The sequence below is a fragment of the Tachyglossus aculeatus genome, chromosome 14, assembly GCF_015852505.1.
Source record: "Tachyglossus aculeatus isolate mTacAcu1 chromosome 14, mTacAcu1.pri, whole genome shotgun sequence".
Classification (NCBI taxonomy): Eukaryota; Metazoa; Chordata; class Mammalia; order Monotremata; family Tachyglossidae; genus Tachyglossus; species Tachyglossus aculeatus.
In genome coordinates this window covers 1,325,145-1,339,099 of record NC_052079.1, presented here as the reverse complement: position 1 = coordinate 1,339,099, position 13,955 = coordinate 1,325,145, and the positions used below count along the sequence as shown (strand labels likewise).

Here is a 13,955-nt window from a genome sequence, read left to right as displayed (position 1 = left end):
TCTCCATCCAAACTGCTACCCTGCTCGTTCAATCTCTCATCCTATCCCGACTGGATTACTGCATCGGCCTCCTCTCTGATCTCCCATCCTCCTGTCTCTCCCCACTTCAATCTATACTTCACGCTGCTGCCCGGATCATCTTTGTGCAGAAACGCTCTAGGCATGTTACTCCCCTCCTCAAAAATCTCCAGTGACTGCCAGTCAACCTACGCATCAGGCAAAAACTCCTCACCCTGGGCTTCAAGGCTGTCCATCACCTCGCCCCCTCCTACCTCACCTCCCTTCTGTCCTTGTCCAGCCCAGCCCGCACCCTCCGCTCCTCTGCCGCTAATCTCCTCCCCGTTAGGCCTCGTTCTCGCCTGTCCCGCCATCGACCCCCGGCCCACGTCCTCCCCCTGGCCTGGAATGCCCTCTGTCCACACATCCGCCAAGCTCGCTCTCTTCCTCCCTTCAAAGCCCTACTGAGAGCTCACCTCCTCCAGGAGGCCTTCCCACACTGAGCCCCCTCCTTCCTCTTCCCCTCCCCATCCCCCCTGCCCTACCTCCTTCCCCTCCCCACAGCACCTGTATATATGTTTGTACAGATTTATTACTCTATTTATTTTACTTGTACATATTTACTATTCTATTTATTTTGTTAATATATTTTGTCTTGTCTGTCTCCCCCTTCTAGACTGTGAGCCCATTGTTGGGTATATGTTGCCAACTTGGACTTCCCAAGCGCATAGTACAGTGCTCTGCACACAGTAAGCACTCAATAAATACGATTGAATGAATGAATGAATGAATCAGGTTGTCCCCGGGGGGGCTCACAGTCTTCATCCCCATTTTCCAGATGAGGTCACTGAGGCCCAGAGAAGTGAAGTGACTTGCCCAAAGTCACACAGCTGACAACTGGCAGAGCCGGCATTTGAACCCATGACCTCTGACTCCGCAGCCCGGGCTCATTCCACTGAGCCACGCTGCTTCTCTGCATCATAATAGAAATGATGATGGTATCTGTTAACTCTGGGCCTCAGTTCCCTCATCTGTAAAATGGGGATTGAGACTGTGAGCCCCATATGGAACAGGGACTGTGTCCAACCCCATCTGCTTGTACCCACCCCAGCGCTTAACAATGCCTGGCACGTGGTAAGTGCTTAACAAATACCATAATAGTAACAATTAAGCGCTTACCATCTGCCACGTACTGTTCTAAGCTCTGGGGTAGACACAAGCTAATCAGGTTGGACACAGTCCCTCTCCCACATTCGGCTTACACTCTTAATCCCCATTTTACAGATGAGGGAACTGAGGCCCAGAGAAGTGAAGCGACTTTCCCAAGGTCACAAAGCAGATGCGCGGCGGAGCCGTTACGCTGTGCAGAGTACTGTACGATTGAACTGTTAGAGCTGAATAAATGGGGTGCCCCGCGATTCTTCCGTGTCTCCAGGTTTGGGAAACATCTCCCAAGGAGAGAGCCACAATTCAGTCCCAGTCCACCAAGCAAACACGGGATAACGGCCCGGGGAATTTCAACGGGGTCGGGGGGCGAGGAGGACAGAGGAAGAGGAGGGAAGAGCGGACTCACCGGCATTTCCAGGGACGCTGAGAACGGTGCCGATGGAGATCAGGATGGGGTAAGTCAGCACAACGCCCACGTTCACCAGGATGTTGAACGCTGGGGGAGCAAAGACAGGTACGGGGGCGTGAGATCGCGTGGCCTTTGGGGTGCTCTGTCTTCAAGGCCCTACTGAGAGCTCACCTCCTCCCGGAGGCCTTCCCAGACTGAGCCCCTTCCTTCCTCTCCCCCTCGTCCCCCCCTCCATCCCCCCATCTTACCTCCTTCCCTTCCCCACAGCACCTGTATATATGTATATATGTTTGTACATATTTATTACTCTATTTATTTATTTATTTATTTTACTTGTACATTTCTATCCTATTTATTTAATTTTGTTAGTATGTTTGGTTTTGTTCTCTGTCTCCCCCTTTTAGACTGTGAGCCCAATGTTGGGTAGGGACTGTCTCTATATGTTGCCAATTTGTACTTCCCAAGCGCTTAGTACAGTGCTCTGCACGTAGTAAGCGCTCAATAAATATGATTGATTGATTGATTGATTGTTGGGTAGGGACTGTCTCTATATGTTGCCAACTTGGACTTCCCGAGTGCTTAGTACAGTGCTCTGCACACAGTAAGCGCTCAATAAATACGATTGATTGATTGACTGATTCGGGAACCTTCCTGCTTTTGAAAAGATCCATCGCCTTCTGCTTCTGGAGCGCAGGGACTGGGGTGGGCCTTCCTTCTGCTTCTGGAGGGCTCGCCCGCGAACCCAGGACAGTGCTCTGCACACAGTAGGTGCTCAGAAAACACCACCGACTGACGGGGAATCCGTCCATTACGGTATCGATTAAGCCCGTTGAGAGTACGGTACCGAACACCACGTTGCTCTGGGACTCTTGTTGGCCCAGTCTTGAACGGTGGAAGTTGGGGGGAAAGGAAATTTGATCGCGTTAATTCTATGGTGTGTTACCACTGTTTCTCAGTACATATATGTTGCTTTAGGTCCAACCATCTAGTTTCGGGCTAATCGCCCAGCAAACTCAAATGCATTTAGCAGCGTGTTGCCGAGCACATGGCTTTCACGAGCGCGGGTTGGCGTGGAGCCGTGGGGCTTTGGAGGAGAAAATTCAGTTGCCCCTGACTTCCACACATGTGGAAAAGAGGGGGAACGGGAAAAAGGAGAGACCGGGGGGGGGGGGGGGGGGGGTCCCACTCCTATCGGGAAACAGCATGGTCCTGGGGGTCAGAGGGCCCAGGTTCTAATTCCGGCTCCACCGCTTACCTGCTGTGTGACCTTGGGCAAGTCACGTCGCTTCTCTGTGCCTCAGTTCCCTCATCCGCAAAGCGGGAATTCAATGCCTGTTCTTCCCACTTTTCTGAGCCCCATACAGGGCCTGATCATGGGCGGTCAGTACAGTTCTTGGCATATGGTAAGCATTTAATGGATAGCATGGTTATCATTCCCATTCCCCCACGTTCCCTCAGAGCGGGGCACCCTCTCTACTGCTCCCCCCGTTCGGAGACTGACGGCTGAATTTTTCTGCCCCTCTAGACCGTGAGCTCCTTAGGGGCAAGGAACGCGTCTGCTAATTCTGTTGCGCTGTACTCTCTCCCAAGGGCTCAGTACAGTGCTAAATGTTCAGTAAATCCTACTGACGATTGATTTGACTGCTCCCACCTGCCCTGCCCCAAGGGGAGACAGCTGTTCCTCTCCTCTCTTCTGAGCTTCCTCCAGCCCCCCGCCCCTGGAAGGCCCTTCTCCTCTCCCCCCAAGTTCTGCAACATGGGTGGCACCCAGAGAGGTTCAAGAAACATCACGGCATGCTCCACAACGGAGCCCTAAGCACAGCACGGTTTCCCCCAGGGTAAAATTAACTGGCTCAAATAACATGCACTGACAAGGAAAGGTTTTTGCTCTGCAAATACTTAGTTTTCAGTGCTTTCTTTCAAATCTTCTTCCGCAGAAAGGCACCTTAGGCTAGGAGAACTAGAGCTCTGGTAAATCAATCAATCAATCGTATTTATTGAGCGCTTAACTGTGTGCAGAGCACTGTACTAAGCGCTTGGGAAGTACAAGTTGGCAACATATAGAGACGGTCCCTACCCAACAGTGGGCTCACAGTCTAAAAGATAATAATAATAATGGTATTTATTAAGCGCTTACTACATGCAAAGCATTGTTCTAAGCGCTGGGGAGGTTACAAGGTTATCAGGTTGTCCCACGGGGGGCTCACACTCTTCATCCCCATTTTACAGATGAGGTAACTGAGGCACAGAGGAGTTAAGTGCTGAAGCTCAGTGCTAAAGAGGGTGGTGTGGACCCTCTGCCCTGAGCTCTGCCCTGTCCTAACCTAAGGCGAGTGAGGATTTAGTTGACCTAAACACAGACCATCCCGCCGAGAGCTGCGACTCTGCATCTGGGGGACGACTGAAACTGAGATAGTGTTCTGTGTCTTCTCTCTCCCTCTCTTAATAATGATAATAATAATAATAATGATGGCATTTATTAAGCGCTTACTATGTGCAAAGCACTGTTCTAAGCGCTGGGGAGGTTACAAGGTGATCAGGTTGTCCCTCATGGGGCTCACAGTCTTAATCCCCATTTTCCAGATGAGGTAACCGAGGCAAGAGACGTGAAGTGATTCGCCCCAAGTCACCCAGCTAATTGGCGGAGCCGGGATTTGAACCCATAACCTCTGACCTCTGACTCCAAAGCCCGGGCTCTTTCCTACAGAGCCAGGCTGCTTCTCTTCTCTTACTTACTCCCTAAAGTGCTCAGTCCCCAGGAAGCTCCCAATCCAGTACTCGGCCCCCAGTCGGGACTCGGTAGGTACCGCCGAAATCCTCTGACCCTCCCCTGAGCAGCAGCACTGGTTCACTGGCCCATCTTTTCCTCGGGCCCGGGCCAAAAGAGCACGGGCTGCTCTAAACTAATCGTTCAGAAGCTCTTGGCGGGAGCACCTCTGGGATGAGTCAGGTACTGGCCTTCGAACTTTCCTTCGATAAAATCGGCAAAGTCGGCGAGGGCCGGGGCTGAAAGCCACTTTTCCAGTCTCCCGGTGGGGCTGGCTAGCATCTGGCCAACTCGACAGCTTTCAAAAACTAGGGGGAAAGGTCTCTCCTCTCCGGAATAAGCTTTTGTCCTTTCAAGGCACTCAGTCCTAGAGGCCTACCGGGACCCTTGAATTCTCCCCCGCCCCCCCGGGGCCAGCCTTCGGAGCACGGAAAGCGGCCGGGGTGCTCTGACTCCGTCCGCTCCAGCGGCGCTCCGGGCGGGAACCAGGGAAGGGGGCCGACTTACCCAGCCAGAGCCCGGCCATTCCGCAGAGGCAGCCCCAGGGCAGCGCCGCCAGGGACGACCAATGCTCCACCTTGGTGAAGTACAGGATGAGCGGGGTGAACGAGATGAAAATTAAATTGAAGAAACCCAAGGTGGAGAAGAAATGGGCCGCTTCGCCAAAGTTGGCGCTTCCAAGGAACATCTTGAACAGGACCTGGAGGGAGAGAGGGCCCGGTGAGCGGAATCAGGGGCGGTGGCCGGGCCGGGAGACCGGCGTTGACATCACCACGGCCTCCCCACCCACCGGGAGCACCTGCGAAGCCCCTTCAAGTTCTCTCCCTTCAAGATGGGCTCCCCGCTTCCAGGCCTGACCCGAGCACAGGGCCATCTCCCAGAGCCCCCACTGCCTCTCATCTCCACGGCCAACACTCCGGCCCGGGTGCTAGCCACAGCCTGCCTTGACGACTGCATCAGCTTCCTCGCTGGTCTCCCCGCCCTGGCCTTTCCCCTCTCCGGCCCGTACTTCTTTCCCCCTGCTTCCTAAATGCGATTACTACTACTGATTAGCCCAGTCGGAACTTTTCGGACTCTTCTCCCTCTCAGATGTAAACGAAGGGACAAAGGGTAACCGAATTTTTGCAACCAGGCTTGGCGTCGTATTTTCCCACTGAGGAAGACACCTGGTTGACTAAGGATGGGCAGCTAGTGGAGGGCAGGGACCGTGTGTCTTCTAGCTACACTGTACTCTCTCACGGGTTGAGCACAGCACCCTACACCCATTAGGAGCCCAGTATAGAGCTCTGGGCGCGCACACACACACACACAATGGAGTCGACAGAGGCCGCTGAGTAAATGATTCGGGGCCTACCTTGTACAGCGCAGACGTGGACGCCGATCCGACAGCAAAGGCTACCCCTATGATGGAATCGCCATGGAAACCATCCGCGTACGCCATCATCACGATCCCCGTGATGGCCATAATTGCGGCCACTATCTGCCGAGCGAGCAGACGGAAACGGAATAGTTGAATGCGACGCTGTCTCGGGAGCGACCTGGCCTAGATCTCTAGGATTTCGGAAGAAACGCTAAGGAGACAAACCCCTCACACTCGGACCTTACGCTAAAATTCTCCTACGTCTCCAAGCCCGGGTGGGGGGTGACACGGCTAGACGGGAAGGGTGGGGGTGCGGACTAAAGCGAACCGGACACAAGCAGGCCAACCCCCCGGCGTGTGACCCAAATCGCCCCATTTCTCTGGGCCGAGGGGAGGGGTCTGGATTTCACCACAGCTGTCGCGGTTTCCCTAGGGGAGCAACCGTGCGGAGAGAAACACTCTCAAGAACAAATGAGTTCCCGCTCCAGGGAGGAGAGGAAGCATCTCGGGCGTTTGTTGCGACGCCCACGCGCACGATTCCAGTGCCTCGCGCTCAGTAGGCGTCAGTGAGGTAAATACCACGACGACGATGACTCCTGCTACTCCTCCGCTCTAGGCTACGGTTCGGTCAGACCAAACACACTTGGTGCCTGTGAGCCCGCCAGCTGTCTCCTAGCCAGTCACCGGACCAAATTATGCTCTCGGGCGTCTAACCCGGGCTCGGAGCCAGCCCGATCCGGCAGGGAGGCCGGATCTGGTCCGAGAACGGAGAGGGTAAAGATAGACTTGGACAGGACAATACTAAAGCTGCACGTTACCTCCACCGACGAATGGAGCCTCATCCTCTCTTATTTACATGTAAATTAATTCCAATTTTATAGCACAGAAGCATAATTTCATTTAATTAGTCTGGAGCATTAACTGCACAAAAACAAAATATTCATAACTTAATGGAAGTCATCATGGCTCACTGTCAACTGACATCATTCTGGATCTAGTTGGAACAGAAGGCAGCCCGCTCCCTGAACTGAAAGACAACTGTGCAGGGGCCCGCTCGATAAAACTGTCCTGAGTTAGTTACTTCAGCTGAACTCTTTCCCAAAGCCGCCCAAGGCCCCCGGGGGACTGCAGGACGACAACCGTTTTGGGGAGCAAAGTGACAATTCCTCAGGAGAAAAATCTCCCGGATCAAAGATACCAAATGGAGGTAGCGGACCAACGTAAGAGAGCCCTGCTGCCCGTGATCCAGTGACAGGCCCCGAGGATCTCGATGGGAAATCAGTTTCCCCGGGACCCTTGGTAATGGATGTAATTTCTCCTGTTTCTGGCCCAGTGGGTGGATTCCTTATTACCCCAAGCTCTAGCTTTCCCACGACAGCGTGGAATGGTGAGAGGCCAGGGCGGAATAACTCCGGATTAATCACTTCGAACAAATGCTGCCAAAACAATCCCCTTTGTTCGTGGTGGCAGGGAGCAGACCTGCCCTAAATTCTCAGGGAAAACAGCACGTAGGTTTGGCAATGAACCAGGATGAAAAGTTGGGAGTGAAAAAAGAAAAGCTCTCCCAAAGAAAGACGCATCCGAGGCCGAATGAAAAGAGCGCAGCCGTCGGGTTTAAGCTCCCACCGTGGTGGGGGTCAGAGCCCGGAGCACGGAAACGGAGACTTCAAAACACCGGGTAATTCGAGGAAATGACGGGATCCAGGGACGAGTGGACTGGTGTGATTGTCAGGGCTGAAGTGACCCAAACTGTCCGGCCCGCGGTCGCCCTTAGAACTCTCCCAGGCCTCGTCCCTGCCCCTTTCCCATCCCTGCACTCACAGCGGGCGCCCCAGCCTGCGGACCACCCAAGTCGGGAATGGGGACGACGAGGTTGGAAGGAATCTTTCGTTTCGGACCTACTGGGGCCTCCTAGGTTCTCGTGAGCGGGAGCGTTTCCTCAGGGGGTGATCCCGGGCCGGGAGTCGGAGAGTGGGGAAGGCTGAGCTGCCCGTTGGAGCCCGGTCCCCACTGGCTGTCCTCTTCCCAGGGTGGGGGGACGGGGGGGAAAATCATCATCAACATCATCATCATCATCAAGATCCTGACCGACTTAAGCCTCCGGGGAGAGCAGTCCTCTGCACAGCAGCTGGGACAGCTTCAGGTGGAATACGGAGGATGTGGATATCGGCAGCTTTTCTCTACCGAGTGCCAAGACTGAGGGACCCCTGACCACCACTGTCATGGCAACCAACAAGTTGCTCCCGGTGCTAGTTTTACTAACTGGCTACAGCGTGAACTTGCAGGATCTGCTGAACGCCTACCGCCTGCCGCGGACCAGGCAGAGTCCGGGCGGGGTGTACGGCCGAGATAATTGGGTCGGTCGCTGTTGAACTTTTCAGAATTGCACAGGAGAAAACAACCTCTTGAAGTGCCCAAGTTACATAACAGATGGGCTTGGCTCCCCGCAACGGGAGCATTTTTGGCCCATTCTGCTTCCCTGAACGACTGTGGAAATCTAGAGAGGATAACGCTGTCGACTGACCGTCACCCCAGTAAATGGTGACAGTGTTTTAGGAGGATGTCTCCTCTGCACGGTCGGCGCTCAGTGGAAAGAGCACAGAACCGGGAGTCAGGAGACCCGAGTTCTAGTTCCGGCTCCGCCGTCTGCTGTGTGATCCGGGATAAGTCACTTAGCTTCCTGGGCCTCAGTTCTCTCACCTGTAAAATGGGAATAGAATACCTGGCTTTCCCTCCCTCTTAGACTCTGACCTCCTAGCCTGGGTCTGACCTAATTATCTGGAATCTACCTGTATCTACCTGTATATATGTATATATGTTTGTACATATTTATTACTCTATTTATTTATTTATTTTATTTGTACATATCTATTCTATTTATTTTATTTTGTTAGTATGTTTGGTTTTGTTCTCTGTCTCCCCCTTTTAGACTGTGAGCCCACTGTTGGGTAGGGACTGTCACTATATGTTGCCAATTTGTACTTCCCAAGCGCTTAGTACAGAGCTCTGCACATAGTAAGCGCTCAATAAATATGACTGATGATGATGATGATGATGATGATGATGATCTACCCTCCTGCTTAACAGAGAGGCCAGGCAGATAGTCCTTGCTTCAAGAAATGCCACCGTCGTGCTCTCCAACATTTCAAAGGGTAACTGAAGCCAAAAGAAAATTTAGCGGGCAACCTGGGCACACTTCCTTCACCTTTCATGGCTTCCCTGGGATAAAGCGGATGATGGGCGTAATAACAGATACGTATTTACCATCTGAAACAACCGACACTAAGCGGTTCGATGCTTCTAGACGGGACGCTCCCCTGCCCTCGCCTGAGTACCAAGTCCGGGGCCCGGCCCTCGAGAGGCGCTCGGTCCGTACCCCGCGGGGACGGATCGGCCGGCCGTCGGAAGGGAGTCCGGGAAGGGAGCCCTTCCCTTTGCGCGGAAGCGACGCGCCGCCGGACGACTGGAAATGGGTTTATTTGGCTGGGGCCGTGATCGCTTGGATGATCTAATTATACCCGCTCCCAATGTGTCTCGGGGGGGAAGGAACTGCTGACGCTGCCAGAAGGCAAAACGCTGAGTGGGGTCTGGGAGCATCTGGGGCTCTGTGGCCTGGTTAGGAGCATCATTAGAAGCGCCCCGACAGCCCTCTGCAGCGTGCAGACGCCGACGCCGGGGCATTTCTGGAGTGGCGGGGTCCCTTTCCTCTTCAAGCAGGGGTTGGGGGGCTGTCGGCAGGACGCGGCTGGAACCCCTCCCGGAGGAGGAGGGGGTAAGAGGACAGTGTCCCCATTCCTGCTGCAGGGAGGGGGCCTCTCCACTTGACTTCCCCCACCCCTCTGTTTCTAAACAATTACTGCCGGCCTGCCGTAGTAGCTCGGGAGCTCCTCCACGCCAGGGAATGGGTCGTCTCGCTTCCGCTGTATTCTTCCAAGCCCCCCGTTCTAATGTGGCTCAGCCACGTGTCTGAGTGTGCCTTTGGGCAAGTCACTTCATTTCTCTGGGCCTCAGTTCCCTCATCTGTAAAATGGAGATGAAGGCTGTGAGCCCACGTGGCGGGTGGACTGGGTCCGACCTGATCAGTTTGTATCTATCCCAGGACTTAGTACAGTGTCTGGCACATAAAAACCATAAAAAAAACCCTAGTACTGTGCGTCACAGCCACGATAGGCCACTGCTGGACTGAATTCTACCGCCCAAATTTTGGTGCAATCAATCGATGGCATTTATTGAGCGCTTACTATAATAATAATAGTGGTATTTGTTGAGCGCTTACTACGTGCCAGGCACTGCACTAAGTGCTGGGGTGGATACGAGCAAATCGGGTTGGATGCAGTCCCTGTCTCACTTGAGGCTCTCGATCTTAATCCCCTTTTTAATCGACGACGTAGCTGAGGTACAGAGATGCCAACTGACTTGCCCAGTGCCAGACCTGGGATTAGAACCCAGTGCCTTCTGAATCCCAAACCCATGCTCTACCCATCATCATCATCATCAATCGTATTTATTGAGCACTTACTGTGTGCAGAGCACTGTACTAAGCGCTCGGGAAGTACAAATTGGCAACATATAGAGACAGTCCCTACCCAACAGTGGGCTCACAGTCTAAAAGACTAAAAGACCCACTAAGCCATGCCGCTTCTCTACCATGTGCAGAGCACTGTGGGAGAGTACAACAGAATTAGTGGACGTGTTCCCTGCCCTTAGGGATCTTCCAGTCAGGAAGTGGCTGTCCTGAGATGGGGGGGGCTTGGCAAAGCCCAGACAGATGTTTATGATTGGAAATCCTTGGCGTACCCGTGGGAATCTCACCTGCCGCTCGCTGCGCCTGCCTAGACGGAGCCAAAGGGGTTTGCTTCGGCAGCCGGAGTCCGAACAATTTGGAAAAGGAGGGGACTCGTCTCCTTGCAAGCCACTGGCCCCCGAGAGGAAGGAGGTACGTGTCACTTTACCCCACAGGGACCCTGCCCTGGTGTCTCCGCTGTTCGCGATCCCTCAACTGCCCGTACCCTCCGACCCGCCCCGGGGAAGCTCGGCGGAAACGCCGCGGAGAGCCGGGGCTGGGGGAGCGCGGAGAGCCTCCCGTTAAGACCCCGGCCGGACAAGCGATGGGTAAGCCCGTTTGAAAACCAGAGGTGTCATTACCCTCACTCCCATGAACCTGTCTTTCAACACAATCCAAGAGAGCAAGAAGACAAATGCTTTGTTACAGCAGAAGAGAGCAGAGGCGTCTGTGGCTGTCAGCTTCTTTAAAGCCAGTAAGTACAGGTAACTAGTCAGAGTCCACAGAATAGAAAAGGGAGCAGTCCTTTTAAGAAAGAGCTTCAGCGTCAGGCCATCTTCTCCGAAGATCCGGCCGCATTCCCTGGGGAAAGAAGACAGTTTGGTACTCAGTTTCGTTCTCCCCGTGAGTTAGGGTGGGCGCTCCTTCGGGCCGGGGCCCGTGTCATCCCGCTAGGGCCCTGCCCCCGGGTGGGATTTGGTAGTTTTCGGGCTTCCCTCTCGCGGGTTCTGGGAAAACTTTGCCAAAAACGCTTTTCGCCCAGGGGCAGCAAGCGCACCGCCGTTGGCCGCCCCCGGCGCCTCCCCCAGCCCCACACGGGTCGCGGAAGCTCTCCGGACGGAGCCCCTCCACCGCCACTCGGCTTCTCTTCCGAGATGCCCGAGGGAGACGCACCCGGGGGGCATCGGGCCACCGTAACGAGAGAGGCCCGCGGACAGCCGGGCCCACAGTCCGGAAATGCCTCCGGGTGGGAACGTAGAAATGAAGTCAGGACTTAATAACAATAATTGTGGTATTTGTTAAGCGCTTATTATGTGCCAAGCGCTGGGGAGGACACAAACAGATCGGGTTGGACGCAGTCCCTGTCCCGGGTGGGGCTCACAGTCTTGATCCCCATTTTACAGATGAGGCAGACTCGCCCGAAGTCAAACAGCAGACAAGTGGAAAAGCAGGAATTAGAACCCATGACCTTCTGACTTAATAATAATAATAATAATAATAATAATGGCATTTATTAAGCGCTTACTATGTGCAAAGCACTGTTCTAAGCGCTGGGGAGGTTACAAGGTGATCAGGTTGTCCCACGGGGGCTCACAGTCTTGATCCCCATTTTACAGATGAGGCAGACTCGCCCAAAGTCAAACAGCAGACTAGTGGAAAAACAGGAATTAGAACCCATGACCTTCTGACTTAATAATAATAATAATAATAATGGCATTTATTAAGCGCTTACTATGTGCAAAGCACTGTTCTAAGCGCTGGGGAGGTTACAAGGTGATCAGGTTGTCCCACGGGGGCTCACAGTCTTGATCCCCATTTTACAGATGAGGCAGACTCGCCCAAAGTCACACAGCAGACAAGTGGAAAAGCAGGAATTAGAACCCATGACCTTCTGACTTAATAATAATAATAATAATAATAATAATGGCATTTATTAAGCGCTTACTATGTGCAAAGCACTGTTCTAAGCGCTGGGGAGGTTACAAGGTGATCAGGTTGTCCCACGGGGGCTCACAGTCTTGATCCCCATTTTACAGATGAGGCAGACTCGCCCAAAGTCACACAGCAGACAAGTGGAAAAGCAGGAATTAGAACCCATGACCTTCTGACTTAATAATAATAATAATAATAATGGCATTTATTAAGCGCTTACTATGTGCAAAGCACCGTTCTAAGTGCTGGGGAGGTTACAAGGTGATCAGGTTGTCCCACGGGGGCTCACAGTCTTGATCCCCATTTTACATATGAGGCAGACTTGCCCAAAGTCACACAGCAGACAAGTGGAAAAGCAGGAATTAGAACCCATGACCTTCTGACAATAATAATAATAATGGCATTTATTAAGCGCTTACTATGTGCAAAGCACCGTTCTAAGCACTGGGGAGGTTACAAGGTGATCAGGTTGTCCCACGGGGGCTCACAGTCTTCATCCCCATTTGACAGATGAGGTAACTGAGGCCCACAGAAGGGAAGTGACTTGCCCAAAGTCACACAGCTGACAATTGGCGGAGCTGGAATTTGAACCCATGACCTCTGACACCAAAGCCCGGGCTCTTTCCACTGAGCCACGCGGGAATACTAGTTCTTGAGGAAAGGGAGATTCGCCGCGTTGGAAACTGGAGAAAATGAAACCGTTTGGGGGAAGCACAAATGACATTGGGCAGAGTTCCCTGGAGCACGGACTAGGCAGGGAAAAATGAGGTTTTTTTCTCAGCAGAAAGAGAAGGGGACACATCACTGCACTGAGGCCCACCCTGTGTTTAGGCTGAGAAAGTTGTCTCGTGGCTTCCGATTGGATGGTTTGATCAATCAATCAATCACATTTATTGAGCGCTTACTGTGTGCAGAGCACTGTACTAAGCGCTTGGGAAGCACAAGTTGGCAACACATAGAGACGGTCCCTACCCAACAGTGGGCTCACAGTCTAGAAGATCCCGGCAGCCGGACAAATGAGCTATTGTCACTGGGTCGGGCTGCGCCGACGGGAAGGCCTGGGCCACAGATGCGCAGACCGTTGCCGGCCCCTTGGGAGGGGGCGGCCGGGGCCGCCGTCAGTTGCATTAAAACTTCACAGCAAAGGTTTCCTGGCGGGAAGCGGGAAAGTCCGACTGGGGTGGGTGGGTCGGGGACCACGTTGGAGCAGGTGGGAACGGGTTTAAAGGCTAACACAGATATTGGTTCTGTTTCCCTTTCACCTTGGCTGTTCTCCCGCTGGGGCGTGTCGGCCGCCATCAGACCCCCACAATCCCAAAAGGTGAGGGGGGAGTGGAAGGGGAAGTGATTTCCCCTGCCTCCACAACCGGGAGGGCCGCTCTGGCCGATCACTTTGTAACCTCCCCCGCGCTTAGAACAGTGCTTTGCACATAGTAAGCACTTAATAAATGCCATCATTATTATTATGAGAAGCAGCGTGGCTCAGTGGAAAGAGCATGGGCTTTGGAGTCAGAGGTCATGGGTTCAAACCCCAGCTCTGCCAATTGACAGCTGGGTGACTTTGGGCAAGTCACTTCACTTCTCTGGGCTTCAGTGACCTCATCTGGAAAATGGGGATTAAAACCGTGATCCCCCCGTGGGACAACCTGATCACCCTGTAACTTCCCCAGTGCTTAGAACAGTGCTTTGCACATAGTAAGCGCTTAATAAATGCCATTATTATTATTATTATTATTATTATTATTATTATTATTGTTATTGTCCGTGGTTACACAGCAAGCCAGAGGTAGAGCATCTCCTGACCCGCCAGTCCTTGCTC

The 13,955-nt window shown here is 53.2% G+C and overlaps 1 protein-coding gene across 2 annotated transcripts in view; it reads right to left on the bottom strand.

Moving 5' to 3' along the window:
• The window catches only part of SLC35F4 (solute carrier family 35 member F4), an 87,609-nt gene that overhangs the window by 1,522 nt on the left and 72,132 nt on the right, over window positions 1–13,955 (bottom strand). The window contains exons 4-7 of one of the 2 annotated variants that reach the window (XM_038756393.1): window positions 10,846–11,065; window positions 5,695–5,820; window positions 4,848–5,040; window positions 1,571–1,660 (exon numbers count right to left, since the gene is read on the bottom strand). In XM_038756393.1, the coding sequence (XP_038612321.1) occupies window positions 1,571–1,660; window positions 4,848–5,040; window positions 5,695–5,820; window positions 10,846–11,065 (629 nt within the window). Of the gene's footprint in view, window positions 1–1,570; window positions 1,661–4,847; window positions 5,041–5,694; window positions 5,821–6,518; window positions 7,997–10,845; window positions 11,066–13,955 lie in introns of those variants that run through there. The other variant, XM_038756394.1, reaches the window with a different exon arrangement.